The sequence below is a fragment of the Carassius carassius genome, chromosome 43 (genome assembly GCF_963082965.1).
Source record: "Carassius carassius chromosome 43, fCarCar2.1, whole genome shotgun sequence".
Lineage (NCBI taxonomy): Eukaryota > Metazoa > Chordata > Actinopteri > Cypriniformes > Cyprinidae > Carassius > Carassius carassius.
Genome location: NC_081797.1, coordinates 9,724,498 through 9,737,964, shown reverse-complemented (window position 1 = coordinate 9,737,964; position 13,467 = coordinate 9,724,498). Strand labels below are relative to the sequence as shown.

At 36.6% G+C, this 13,467-nt stretch overlaps 1 protein-coding gene across 1 annotated transcript in view; it reads right to left on the bottom strand.

Annotated features, from left to right (window-relative positions):
* spon1b (spondin 1b) overlaps positions 1–10,212 on the bottom strand; it is an 80,250-nt gene extending 70,038 nt beyond the window's left edge. Inside the window, exons 1-3 of the mRNA XM_059536984.1 lie at positions 9,492–10,212; positions 7,980–8,086; positions 4,027–4,160 (exon numbers count right to left, since the gene is read on the bottom strand). Coding sequence (XP_059392967.1) covers positions 4,027–4,160; positions 7,980–8,086; positions 9,492–9,726 — 476 coding nt within the window. The 5' untranslated portion in view covers positions 9,727–10,212. The remainder of the gene's footprint in view (positions 1–4,026; positions 4,161–7,979; positions 8,087–9,491) is intronic.
* Between the last annotated feature and the right edge of the window lie 3,255 nt (positions 10,213–13,467).

The window sequence follows — 13,467 nt, the reverse complement described above, 5'->3', positions numbered from 1 at the left end:
ATGAATTCATTAACTACAATATAACATGACATTTTTATGGGTGGTTGATTGCCATTTTAACTTTTCTAACATTAGTTAGTTTGTAATGTTGCTGTTTGAGCATAAACAATATCTGCAAAGTTGCAGCGCTGAAAGTACAATGCAAATGGAGATATTGTCTTTTAAAATTCTGGCAGTTTAATGACTACAAAAACGGGTGGTAAGGGACTATATTGAGCTTCTTACGTCCTAAACCCAGATAAACCCTGCCCCCGGGAACACGCAACAAAGTGGGCGAAGCCATGTTGTGCTGCTTTAGAGAAGAGAAAGAGAAAACTAGGGGTGCACATAAAAATCTGTACAAAAAGAATGAATCGCGATTCTGTCTTCTAACGATTCTAATGGATTCACAAGTCATTCTTCTAAAATCATTCTTCTAAAGCAGCGGTTCTCAATCCTGTTCCTCGCGTCGCCCTGCTCTGCATCTCTCTCTCTCTCTCTCTCTCTCTATCATTCAGATCGTCAGATCAGCTCCTACAAACTGTTCCATTTATACACTTATTTTCACATAGCAGGGAGAAGCGTCATAAATGGACGCATGTACAGTTGCTGTGCTTTAATCAGACCGTTTAAACTTTAATTTAAACCGTATATTAATTTCCGTATATAACTTGCACAGGTTCTGCACGATCCTCTTCATTAATATTCTCTGCGTCTTAATCGGGCTCAGATTGATAAGCAATATAAAGGACTTCATTGTTTACAATACAACCGGAGCACATTTGTGGGAAGTTGTGGCCTAATGGTTAGAGAGTCAGACTCATAACCCAAAGGCTGCGAGTTCGAGTCTCGCACCGGCAGGGATTGTAGGTGTGTGTTCACGGTGTGTGTGTGTACACTGCTGTGTGTGTGCACTTAGAATGGGTTAAATGCAGAGCACAAATTCAGAGTATGGGTAACCATACTTGGCCACGTCACTTTCTGAGCTTGAGGGGTGGGATGTTCAGAGGCAGTTTAGCAAATCACAACACACTGAGCCAGCTGACCAATCACAGCCCATCACGTATTTCTGAGGGAGGGGCTTCATAATAACAGGAAATAAATCGAGGCGTTTGTCAGAGAAGGGACAGATCAGTGTGCAATAAAGGTAAATTATGTGAAAAATAATGCATTTTTTTAAAAACTAAGCAATGAACACATTTTAGACTGCACCCCATAAACACAATCAAGCCTAGAAAAAAAACAGTCAACCACCCATTTAAAAAAAAATGATATTCAATAATAAATAATATATTATTTATTAAATTAGCTTTAATTGTTTTTATATAAAATTGTATATTGTATATATAATAATGGATGAGGCAAAAACATAGTACAAAAATAAAACAATGCCAGTATTACAAAATATAACATTATAAAATGTATAAATCACTAATCACTGTCCTACAGTTATATCAACAGGTAAAGTTACAGTGGGAGTACGCTTCTGTCTTGCCTCTCCTGAGCCCACTGAGTTTTAACAGACCCCCTAAAGTGTGAAGTGGGTTTAGTGGGGAATAAAATCAGGTGAGAGGAAGCAATGCCTCCATCGCGATATGATTTGACATGACTGGTTATGTTTTGCTGTGATTTGTTCATGTGATAAATCTCGCCTCTTGTGTTTTTGCGCATTCCGCGTTCGCGAATCAGTCTGAATAAACAATATAATGGCATTAATGGAAAGGTGTTAATTAAAAAATTAAAATTATAATAATAACAACTTGCACACGTGATTAATCAGCTTGTGGAAATATGAATTAAATCTCCGTATCTGTGACCAATATTTACCGAGCTTTAATGACTGATGATCCATCATCAAAATGATCCCGATCCTTGAAATCAGCTTTGGACATCCCTAATAGTTATATGACAGATCACAACTTATGACTGTATTCCAAAGGGTCTATGAACATAAAGTATGTGTATTTGGTGTGAAAGTGACATGACTTGTAGAAAAAGTTTAAAGGTTATACGAAAGGCCCTTAATAGTGGCCAACCAAGTATGACTGCTCAAGACTGCACAAGATCCATTCTTCTTAAAACTTCTTAAAACATATCCTCTGTTGGTATTTGGTCTTGATCGTCTCATCTGAGCACCTGAAAGTCATTTATCTCCAGAGTCCCTAAGCTTGTCAACAAAACCATCACGTTTACCGCATCTTATCTGCCTTCCACAGCTTGATGGCACCAGAGAATCAAAGGAAATAAAATCCAGATCAGAACTTTCTTCCAATCCCTGGTCTGTTTGACATTTCACTAGAAAAGTGCTGGAGGGATTCCAGATGTAATTGCACTTTTATTTGATGTTCATTGGGCACCGTTGCCAGTTGTTTTTCGGAGCCTGAGCACTGGCATTCAGCCTGGTGCTACAAGGTGCAATGTCTCCACGGTTCTGACACGCCAAGACGAAGAGACAGCAGATTCAACATGTTGGCACAGCAGATGCTTCACTGAAAATGTTAATTGGAAAAAAAACAGACATCCCTGCCCTAATAAGATGGATAAATTAAAAGCTACAATAATAATTCCTCAAGTTCGCAGATGCATGGAGACGAGACCTGGGTAGGTGATATGGGTCCTGAGTGAGGTGGAGGAGAAATTGCTCTTCTTTTTAAGAAGACAGAGACAGGACAAAAGAGATGAATAAATAGGTAGGTGATAAAGAACAGGAGAGAATGAGAGATGGACACTAGCTCATAAATATTCACACTGTGAAGGTTTTAGTCAACATCAATTTCATTTTACAACTGTTATACAAGCAAATTTAAATCTGCTTTACTAAGTAAAAAAAGGGGGGAAAAGACAATCAGGGGCTCATTTAAGCAGTTGCATCACTTTTATGTGCATTATCTCTGTGGGGAAAAAAAAGTATTCACAAACCTGTTAAAATCTCATGACAGAACACAGGCTGGCTGAATGACACTTTCATTTAAGATGAACATTGGATTAGCCAACAATTTTCCAAAAACGTAATTGGTTCTTGCATTTCAAACAAGCATGTATGAGTTAAGTTTACAATATTTGAAGCTCCTTAAGGGCACAGGTGGTTGTCTCAAAAAAGGTCCAGTGTCCATTAGCAAAACTGGCAGGATTCTAATGGCATCCTTCCCATTAAAATAAATGGGAATGCTAACAGAGAGCTTTCTCCTGGCATTATAGACCTCACTGGTTCACAACAAGTGTAAACAGGCCAACACAGTGGCATTCAGAGGCTTTCAGAAAGTGAGAGTTGTTGGAAAGCAGGTTTTGAGGGTAGGCACCCATAATGTGGAAAAATGCACATACGCATCGCACCGTGTCCAACTGGAGCAAAAAGAGAGACTTTCAGATGTCTTTAATGCATCAAACACACTTAAAGTTGTTTATAACCTCAAAAGGAGTGGGAGAAAGAGAGATAAAGATAAAAAGACAGCATGAAAACATGAGAGGGTGGAGTGGAGACACTGACAACACAACACCGACAGATAATTCAGATTTTATTTGGTTGAAGACCACTGTAATGTGCTTGTGCGCCTGGAAACTCAAGTGTTAGGATGTTGTTTGGAGGCTCAGAATATTTTAAAGCTTTAAAAGTTTCTTAATCATCTTTGATTCACAGCCTCCAATTGATGATGGGAAGACTCAAGGGCGATTTCAATGGCTCAAGATTAATATACAATAACTGCCCAACATCAATCAATCATAATCACATCATCTATCGATGGTCCTAAATTTATTTCAGCTTCAAAATATGATCGAAAATGAGTACTTTTTCAGTACTTTCCAAGAAGGTGACTGATAAAACACTCACTAAATGAGACGAGTGCTCAGACTCAGTATTGTATTAGACACTAAACTCAGTGTAGAGCCTCAGACTGTACCCCTGTTCTGTTTTCTTTTCTATTTATTCAACAATCTATCAGTTTAGCACCATATACTTTGATATTTTTAGCCTAAATCCATGGATTCCCCATTAAATTATTGCTATCCAAGACCTGAATAATAGTGAAAAGTCATACAATAACTCACTTGAGAGTGACGCAACCACTGCCAGAAGGTGGCGCTGTCCAGAACACCTGTATCCTTGTGCGTCTTCTGGGAATGCTCTCTGTGACGGCTGGGGGGCAGTTAGTCATGAACTGTGTGTCACTTTCATCAATGAGCTGTGGAACAGGAGTAAGATTATTTCATGTTTTTAAAAGAGGTTTCTTATGCTCACCAAGACTGCATTCGTTTGATTAAAAAATACAGTAAAAACAGTAATACTGTACAATATTATTAGAGTGCTGCTAAATATTTCCTGCTGTACCATTTAAAAGACTTGAAATATAGAGCACTGTATTTTATATTTCTATTTTACATTTTAAAATATTATATATATATATATATATATATATATATATATATATATATATATATATATATATACATACATAACATTTTATAGTGACCAGTTTGTATAACTTAATAAAAGACCGTTTCCAACTAAACCATATACTAGTACCGTAAATGAGTTCAGTGATGTAGAATCAAATTTCATTTTGTGGGCCAAGATGACTAACCTCCACATGACAGCCATTTCAACATCTTTCAGCAGAGAGGACAAATATGTGTAACTGATGGTTCAAATGTTAACCCATGAGGCAACATTTGCTACTTTAAAAAAAAAAAAAAAAACTCAGTAATTGAGACAAATGCATCTCTGTAATCCACGTACATGAATAATAGGCTTTTTAAAATGCTGATTAAATGTCTGATTATAATGTTCTTCTTCATCATTTGGTCATCATTAGATTAATTACTGCTTCCATTATAACTAAAAATTTAATTTAAACTTCCATTTTTAATAACATTGTTTAATCACTTGCTTTCCTCAGGCGGTAATATTGCAAAGTTAACAGCGCCAAGCAAATAGCACTGAGCTTTATGGAACAAAAGTGATACAAAAGCCTAATTTAGAAAGAATAGTAGTGTGACCATCTGGTTGAATGGGATTTTGATACAGGTTATTGCACTGAAATACCTCATGCTAATAATTTATAGGGAAAGGGCGGCGGTGGGGGTATATATATATATATATATATATATATATATATATATATAATAGTAAAAAAAGTCCAGATGTACATTACTGCTACTGTTGGTAAAATCACATTGTCCAAGTGATGGAAAATTCCAGTTGGAAATTTTGTTTGCATGTTTCAAAACGAAATCGCTGCCAAATGTCCATCGAAGAGTAAAATCCATGTGCGTGGTGCATTAAGTTCTTCCTCCCTCTTTCTCACTCTCTCTCGTTCTCTCCATTTCCACTTCCCACTCTTTCACACACACATACCGTCGTGCAAACCCAAAGCTGCCTTGTCGCACCCTTGTTCAGACTAAAAACAAAACAGTGAACCAGAAACTTTTGAATTGATTGGGAAACTAGGCTAAACTTTGTAAAGATATTCTTGAGCCATTGGAGTGTTTATTTTAAAAGAGGCCATGGGGGCCAAGCAGCCCGGTGCATTGTTTCCTGGGTAAAAAGGGGCTGTAAGTGGCTGCCTTAAAAATGCTGCGAACCAGCTGGGGTAAATTTGTACAAAACAGAGGAGAGTAGAGGCGTGTTTGTTTTAATTGTGGCTCCTGGCGAGGCTGTGTGGCCCTTCTCCCGAGGGACAGCGAATGCCGTTTTCTGTTTGCTCTCTTAAACTCTCCCTCTTTCAGTTTGACTCTCTCGCACGCACAAAACTCTGTGGCTTGAGTGAATAACTATTTCCTAAAGGAATTGGGGATGTTTCATCTTCTAGGGGTTCCTTGGAGAGATTAAGTGAAACGAATGGGGAGATGTCGCGATGTTTATTTCAGCCATGCTGATTTAGACCGAGAGTTGTTTGTCAATTTGTGCTAGCATAAGAAGTGCAACAGCTTTGTATATGAACTGTCATGATGACTGATGAATATGAATATTTTGAAAGGCACTGTAAACAGACATGGGTAGAAAACAACTCGGAATGAGGTTATGTCTGCAAACTTTTCTGAGTTTTAACATCTTCGATGTATCAAAACGTAATGCAGCAAACATCTAGATAGGTTTTATTTTGCAGATAATGCAGGTCACGGTCAGGGTCATTGATCAAATTACTGAACTGAATTTCTCAAAGATTTAAAGCTTCACACAGCAAATGTGTTAGTAATCATTTTCAATGGGCAAAAATTACATTACACAAGAGCAACCTAATAAATAGGTCAGGCTCCCTGCTAAACTCGGGCTTGTAAAAATAGATTCCCATGTTATAAATTGTGTCATTATACTACAGAGGACACGTTAATGTTTCTCTCAGACATTATATCACACAATATATAGTCTATATAAATAATAAAAAATGAAGAAGGGCTCATGAGATGCTGCTCATTTTTTAAAACCTAATCTATTCCATTTAAAAATACTTTATTTCAAAAAAATAAAAAGGGTTTTGGTAAAATACAGAACTTGAATGAAATATTTTCCATTTCTGGATTTTAATTCAAGTAAAACAAAAAAAAAATGTTTCTCATTAATAAAATGTAAATATCAATTTAAATGATATATTTTGTAATATTTCATGGTAATTTTTTGCAAAAAATACTAAAAAGCAGGTTTGAAAATATCAATTTACAAAATAAATAAAAAAAATTATGAAATCTTAAATAAAACAAATATTAAATTTCTAAAAACACTGCACTTATGTTTTGAACTACATTTAAAAAATAATTTCATTCTCCAACATCTGAAACATAATTTTTCATCATAGCTCCTTAAATGTTTGTCCTTTTGCAGTTGCCTTTATTGTGTTTTTTTTCATCCATTCAATTTAGTCTGTCAAGACGAGAATCCCCAGTTAAAGACCTCAACAGAGGACGTCTGCTAACATACACCAGGCAATCTGAGCGCTGAAAACACAGCAGTAAGGAGTGCTGAGCGCAAACCACAGCTAATGAGATCTGGGGGGAGAGATGCCACGCTAACAGCGTTCCTGCTTCAGTCTGGGAAGCACTGCGGCTTGATGTGGAGCACTAAATGATAGGGGTCCTGTCTTTCAGAAAGGACACAGCTCTGAGATGGTCAGTGCGTTACCAATGAGGAGCAGCATGTCTGAGACTACTTCACACAGCTCTGCTGGCTGGCAAAAGATGGATCTGAAACACTTAACCCTCTGAGGCTGACATCCTCAACAGCTATTTTTATCTAACCGGGTGATTTCCTTTGACCTTTACTTATAATTCCATGACTTTCCTCACTATATGTCAGTGGTTTCTTTTGTTATTGTTGTTTTTTACTTATGACAACCTAACCACCAATAAAAGAGTTGATGCTCCAATTAACCCTGGAATATTATCTCAAAATGCATAATTTTGGGTGAAAACATAAACAAATAAAAATACAATAATTATTTATCTTTCTCTATACACCTATATATATAGTATAGTAATATAAATATTTTATAATTGTTTTTCTCCCAAAAGTCTAAAGAAATCTTCATGATACTCAAAACTGAAAAATACCAAGAAACAAGCATTTGAAAGCCACTTTTTAGAGTCAATATGTTATTATTATTATTTTTTGACAACATAAAATCAAAGTAAAAGTGTTCATACACCAAGCACACACAAATACATACATAGTACATACATAAAAGTGTTGATGCACCACATTAGTACCATCATTTTGGGCAAAAAAAAGGGTATGACCACATTCTTGTTTCTGTTTTATTTATTTTTTTATTCATGCATCAAAGGGTTAATGATCCTTTTTATTCATGCATCCAAGGGTTAATGATCCTTTTTATTCATGCATCAAAGGGTTAATGATCATTTTTCTTCCTAAACCAACCCGCATCTAAATACAAACGTGCAGACGTAACCAGACATTAACTGCAAATCATTTTGCAGAGGCTGCAATTAGACTCATCTTTGACTGCCATAGTTCAAGACAGTTATACGAGGTCACTGCAATCCCTCACCTTGAAAGTGCCGGCGTAATCATCAGGAGTGACGCCCTCCCTTCCTTCCTTCAGAGCAATGAGGGTAAAGCCACGAAAGTAAGATGGGCTGGAGGCATACAAACTCACTGGATAGAAAGACAGAAAGAGAGAGAGAACAAAATTTAGGTCAGAGGTACCAGAAATCAGCTTAACAGCAGGTCAGATCTCAACAGTGTGCCAGGGCAAGTCGCAAACTGCTCTCGCATTTGGCACGTACAATACGTTTGCGTGTAAGCGTGTGGGTTGAGCAAGTGCTTTTCACATGGAGCAGTGAATACATATGCATGTACAAACACGCCGGGCATAACACCCTCATAAAAAGGCATCTGCTTCTTAATGAAAGCCACTTACATGAATCCAAATTGCAGTGAATATCAAGTTATGGAGCATTTTGACATTAAAATGATCCTTAATTATCATGTCAACACTCCAAAATAACTCTGGTTATACTGAAAAATAACAGTTGTTCTAATGTTTTCGAAGAAATTCTTACTCGCGTATGTAGGTCTGGTTAGTAACAGTTTGTAACAGTGCCTTGTAACAGTTTAACTGTTTAGCAATCATGATTCTTCTAAGCTGACAGTCAAAGCTGTGGGAAAACAAAGGATTTAAAGGACAAAAACACATTTCTAACGAATAATTTCATATTATTATGATTGAAAACCCAATTATAAAGGATGTTAAATTGCAGAACTGGTTTCATCTGAATTAGCAGGTTTTATGACATGAAAATATTAATTCTACATAAAAAAACTATAATAGAAGGAATGACCAGATATGGAGGTTGTTACACTTTTATACTATACTACACTTTTATATAAAAAAGGACTATACAAGTACAGAATACATTTACTACACTTGTTAAATTGTTCACTTAGAGTTTCATATGTTTCTATATTTGTTATTCAGTGTTCTCGTTCTGAATAAGAACTATATATTTTGATTTTTGTGAGAAAGGTTGTTACAACCATAAATGTGATTATTATAATAATTCATGCCCAACGGATCCATCCAAGATATTCAATATAACATTTCTATTAGTGTTACAGTATGGCAGTGTAACTACAGCACTCTTTATACTTGACACTAAATTACAATGTTTAATTATAAATTGTACGTTTAACCTACTTTAATATTATGTGAATATTATATAGAAATTTAAGGTAGGCCTATCCAACCAAACAAGCCAAAGCAAAATGTGTTTCTAAACTCCCAGTCTCCTTAATATAAACGTCCTCTTTGGTTAAAGGTTTTAGTGCTACAAAATATAAGTTTTTCTAAATTCTTTCCAACTAATACTCATATTCACCATATAAAACGCTTTTTAGAAGGCTATTTTAGTGTCAGACAACCTGGTTTACCTGTAGAAGATGCACTAAAGATGACGCTTTACGCATCAATGTGTACAAACTCCGCACATGTTATTTTTACCCAGACATGCATTAAAAACCTTTTAAATCGGTCAAACAGCAACGTTGTGTGACCTCTAACCTCTGTAAGTGCTGCCGGGTTGGTAAGTTTCTGGGTCTCCTTCAACTCTGAGGCGAAACTCGCTCTGTCCGTCTCTCCGAGCGGCCCGCGTCTGCGTCTGCGTCCGCAAGATCCGGCAGAAACCCCCCTCGGACCTCGACTGTCTCTCCGCGGTATCTCTTCTGAACGCGTCCGTGTGGATGAAAAGCACATTAAAGAAAACTAACAGCACAACCATTCCGTCTTTATCCATCATTGCCCCTTCTGTGCCTGTCCAAACACAAGTTTGCAGTCTTGTACAAGCAAGAAAACGCAGTCAAAGAACTGGAAAAGACGGTCAAAACAAACGGAAGCATAAATCGACCAAAGTGTCTATTTTGGGTTCCAATCGCGAATAAAAGAGAGCAAAGACGCCGTATCCATTCCCTATTAAGGAGATGTGGAGATTGCGGACCGCTGATAGTCCCGTGCCCGCGGAGCGCGAGACTGATTGAAGGCGAGCGCGGAGACACAAGGCTTAAATGTTGACTTTACTCAAAGGATATTCACACTGAGAAATACCTATTTGGTCTCCTTGATAACCGAGCTCAGACTTAAAGAGAATAGATTCAGACTTTAAACAAAACCTAGACACAGACGCCTGACATTCTTGGTCAGACGCTCTGAGGAGAAAGAGAGATCGCGAATGTTTGAACAGCCGTGAGCTGCAGCAGCAGGAGAAAAGAATCACAGTGGGCTGCGCTCTTAGGAGACATGGAAGATGATTTTGGGAACTCCTCCGTCTGTAATGCTTGTTTGTGCAAGCAAGGGAATGATTTGAGGGCTCATGTTTTAAATATAAGAGGGATTAACTGTAGCTATTTTTATTTCTGGTCCAACAGTCTTTAAAAACATGTATCATTATCACAATGTGTTAATGTATTAAATATCTGTATTCAATCACAACCGTTCTGATTTTCAGTACTACAACATAAACCTAAAGTACAACAGTTCTATAAAAGTAAATATTGTGGGGCAACTTATTTTCCAAAAAATATTCAGACTGAAACCAGGACTGGATCAGCAAATGTTAGTGGAAGGGAGTGATTTCCTCTCCCTGCTAAAAGCGTTCTGTAATCACGATCTGCTCTTGCTCCATTTCGGATTTTGCATTTCAGAATAGCGAGAGAAACCCGCTACGAACGATAATGGACCAAGATTCACTGATTCTTCGACTTACAAAAGTCATTGAACTCATTTTGAAATTATGAACATAAATGTTTCATTTCTCAGTTAATGTAAATAGGAGTCTAGGACGGTCAGGTTAAATCGTGTGAATATTTTGGTGCCACAATACTTAATATTGTAGCATTATTTGCATAAATAATTCAACAGGAAACATACATTAGTGTTGAATGGGAAATACATGCTGTAATGGTAGTCCAAGCTTGAAATTACTGATGTAGATTTGTATGGGGAAAAAGTCAGAATTCAGACTTTCTTCCTTACAATTTTTCCTCAATTGTAAGTTTATATCTTGAAATTAAGAGAAAAGCAATCCCAATAATGACAAAATATCCCAATAACCTTTATTTATTTATTTTAATACATTATATTAGTAAATTGGTACAACTTGTAAAACTGCATTTTATTATCATAGCCTTTGAGTTTGCATCAGTTTGTTCTCAGCATTTCATTTTAATTTCAAGGCAGCCTTTTCTCTTTTTAAATCACTTGGTGGCCCCCTTAAACATTTGCTGAGGCCCCCTTGACTGGTTAAGAATCATTAATCTACAAGAATAACTTTTGAACACCTGCAATACTCTGCAGATCTGTCTGATCAGAGGAAATTCAGAGAACCACACCAGCAGATGTCATTAACACATCCTGACTGACTGCACTAATGCCCACTGGAAATATGCCATAGTAATGGAAATTATTTCCTATTGCCTGTTTACAAATGCGGTTATTTAGACCTGTACAAAAGAGTCAGCTTAAAATACACACCCCTTACATCAATTTTTGATATCCTAATGTCAGATGGCTTATTAAAAAGCCTTCATTCACCTGGATTATTTTTCTATGATAAAAAGGTTTGGATCAAGGGTTTTTTTTTTTAATGTAATTTTTCCACACCAAGGACCAAATATCTCTCACTGAACTTCTGAGAATATGTTTCTTCTATAACTATTTTTTGGTTTGTTGGCAAGCCATCTGTAGACATATTCAAGACAAAACAGCATGCTTCACCAAAAGGGAAAACCAAAGTAGAAAAGTCATTTTCTAACAATATAAAGGCCAAACTTAGCCATTAATGTCTATGACCTTCCAGGCTGACTTGTTAGTTTGGCACCTCACACATTAACTAACCTGTGTGTGATCTTGTCACCCAATCTATCGATCTGCCTGGGGTTGTGACAACTCAAGGTGCTGTGAAATATGGCAGAAGGTTTGTTTGGCTGTATTGCCCCAGTAAGCTTGGGGCTTGTGTGAGAGAAACACACCAGCAGCATCTGAGCTTGTTAATGCTTCAGTTCATCTTTGGCACAAGCTGCACAACTCTGGAGAGAGAGATGAGAAAAGAAAGTTTAGACGAGGTAGACAGAGGGGGAATGTCAAGAGGACTGACTTTTTATTCCAGGAAGTTTCTGTTTCGTTCAGCTTTTTTTTTTCACTCATAGAATTCAGTGACATGAAGTTCAGAAGTATATATTTAAGAGTCAGTTAAATACAGAGGAAGAATTGAAACCAGATAAATCATAGACTTTGTTTGCGGTCTGACTGATTGCTGGCAAGACTATTTAAATATGCTAGTCATCTTAAAGGAACACAGTAGTTTGCTCAAAAAATGAGTTATTGCATTATTTAATCATCCTCATGTCAATCTAAACCGGTGTTAGCAATTTTTGTAAAAAAGAAACGTATAGATATATGTCTATCTAGTATAGCTTAAAAACAGCATTACAAGTTCATAAAATTAGTTAATATAACTTGCACTATTTAAAGCCAACTCAAGTTATATTGTAGCTTTGCATAATGAAACATGGTATGTACTTTGTTTTTTATTTGTATAAAAAAATAAAAACTATATACACATATACGTATGGAAAATAGCAGTGTAAGGAGTCTTCAAAAATATCTAATTTTGTGTTCCCCAGACAAAAAAAAAAACAGCATACTGGTTTAGAAAGTAAATATTTGGGTTTACTGTCCCTTTAAGTAACTATTGCAGAATGAAACTGCTTTGCGTCCAGATGTCATTTTGGTAACACTGACTTGAGTCTAACCTATCGGTGATTAAGCCATATGGCAATTTAATGTCTCACGGAGACAGCTTTTACTACTTAAGGAAATGGTTGAGGTTGCCAGGAAGCTCTCTTTTAAATGCTGAAAAAGTTCCATGACAGTCCTGATCTCCAACAAGGTCCTTGAGTATGTTGGCATACATCACATGAGGTTTCCGTTTATCCTGAAACCTCACAGTGAATTTTAAAGCTGCAACACTAATAGAAAATTAGTTTTGGACGCATATGGAACACTGAAATGCTGTTTAAAAGCTCAGGTGTGAAACACCTCTCATGTATATGTTAATCACATGCTGCGTCAGCAGACTTTGAGACAGCAGAGGCCTGGAGTGAACCTGCTGAGCTAAAAGCCACTCGGCGCTTTTCAAAAGTGTTTTAGTCAGTTCTCAGCATTATGAATAACACATCATAAGGCTGTGGTGCTTGTTGATCCCAAATGATGCAGACCCAGGAGAAGTCTTTGACTGACATCTGTCTGAAAAGTCAGAAAAATGCTTGTGATTTCATATTTTGTTGCTTATTTATGTTTTGAGTAAAAGTTTCTTGCAGTTTGTAGTCTTATAATACATTAAGAAGTGTCTCAGAGTAAAAAAAACTGAAACGAAGGGTAAAACCACAATTACGATATAATCAAAAATATAAGAAATTGAACTACAGTTGTGAGAAATAAGTTACTGTTGAGAGAAATAGTCACAATTGTGCGATAAAAAGTC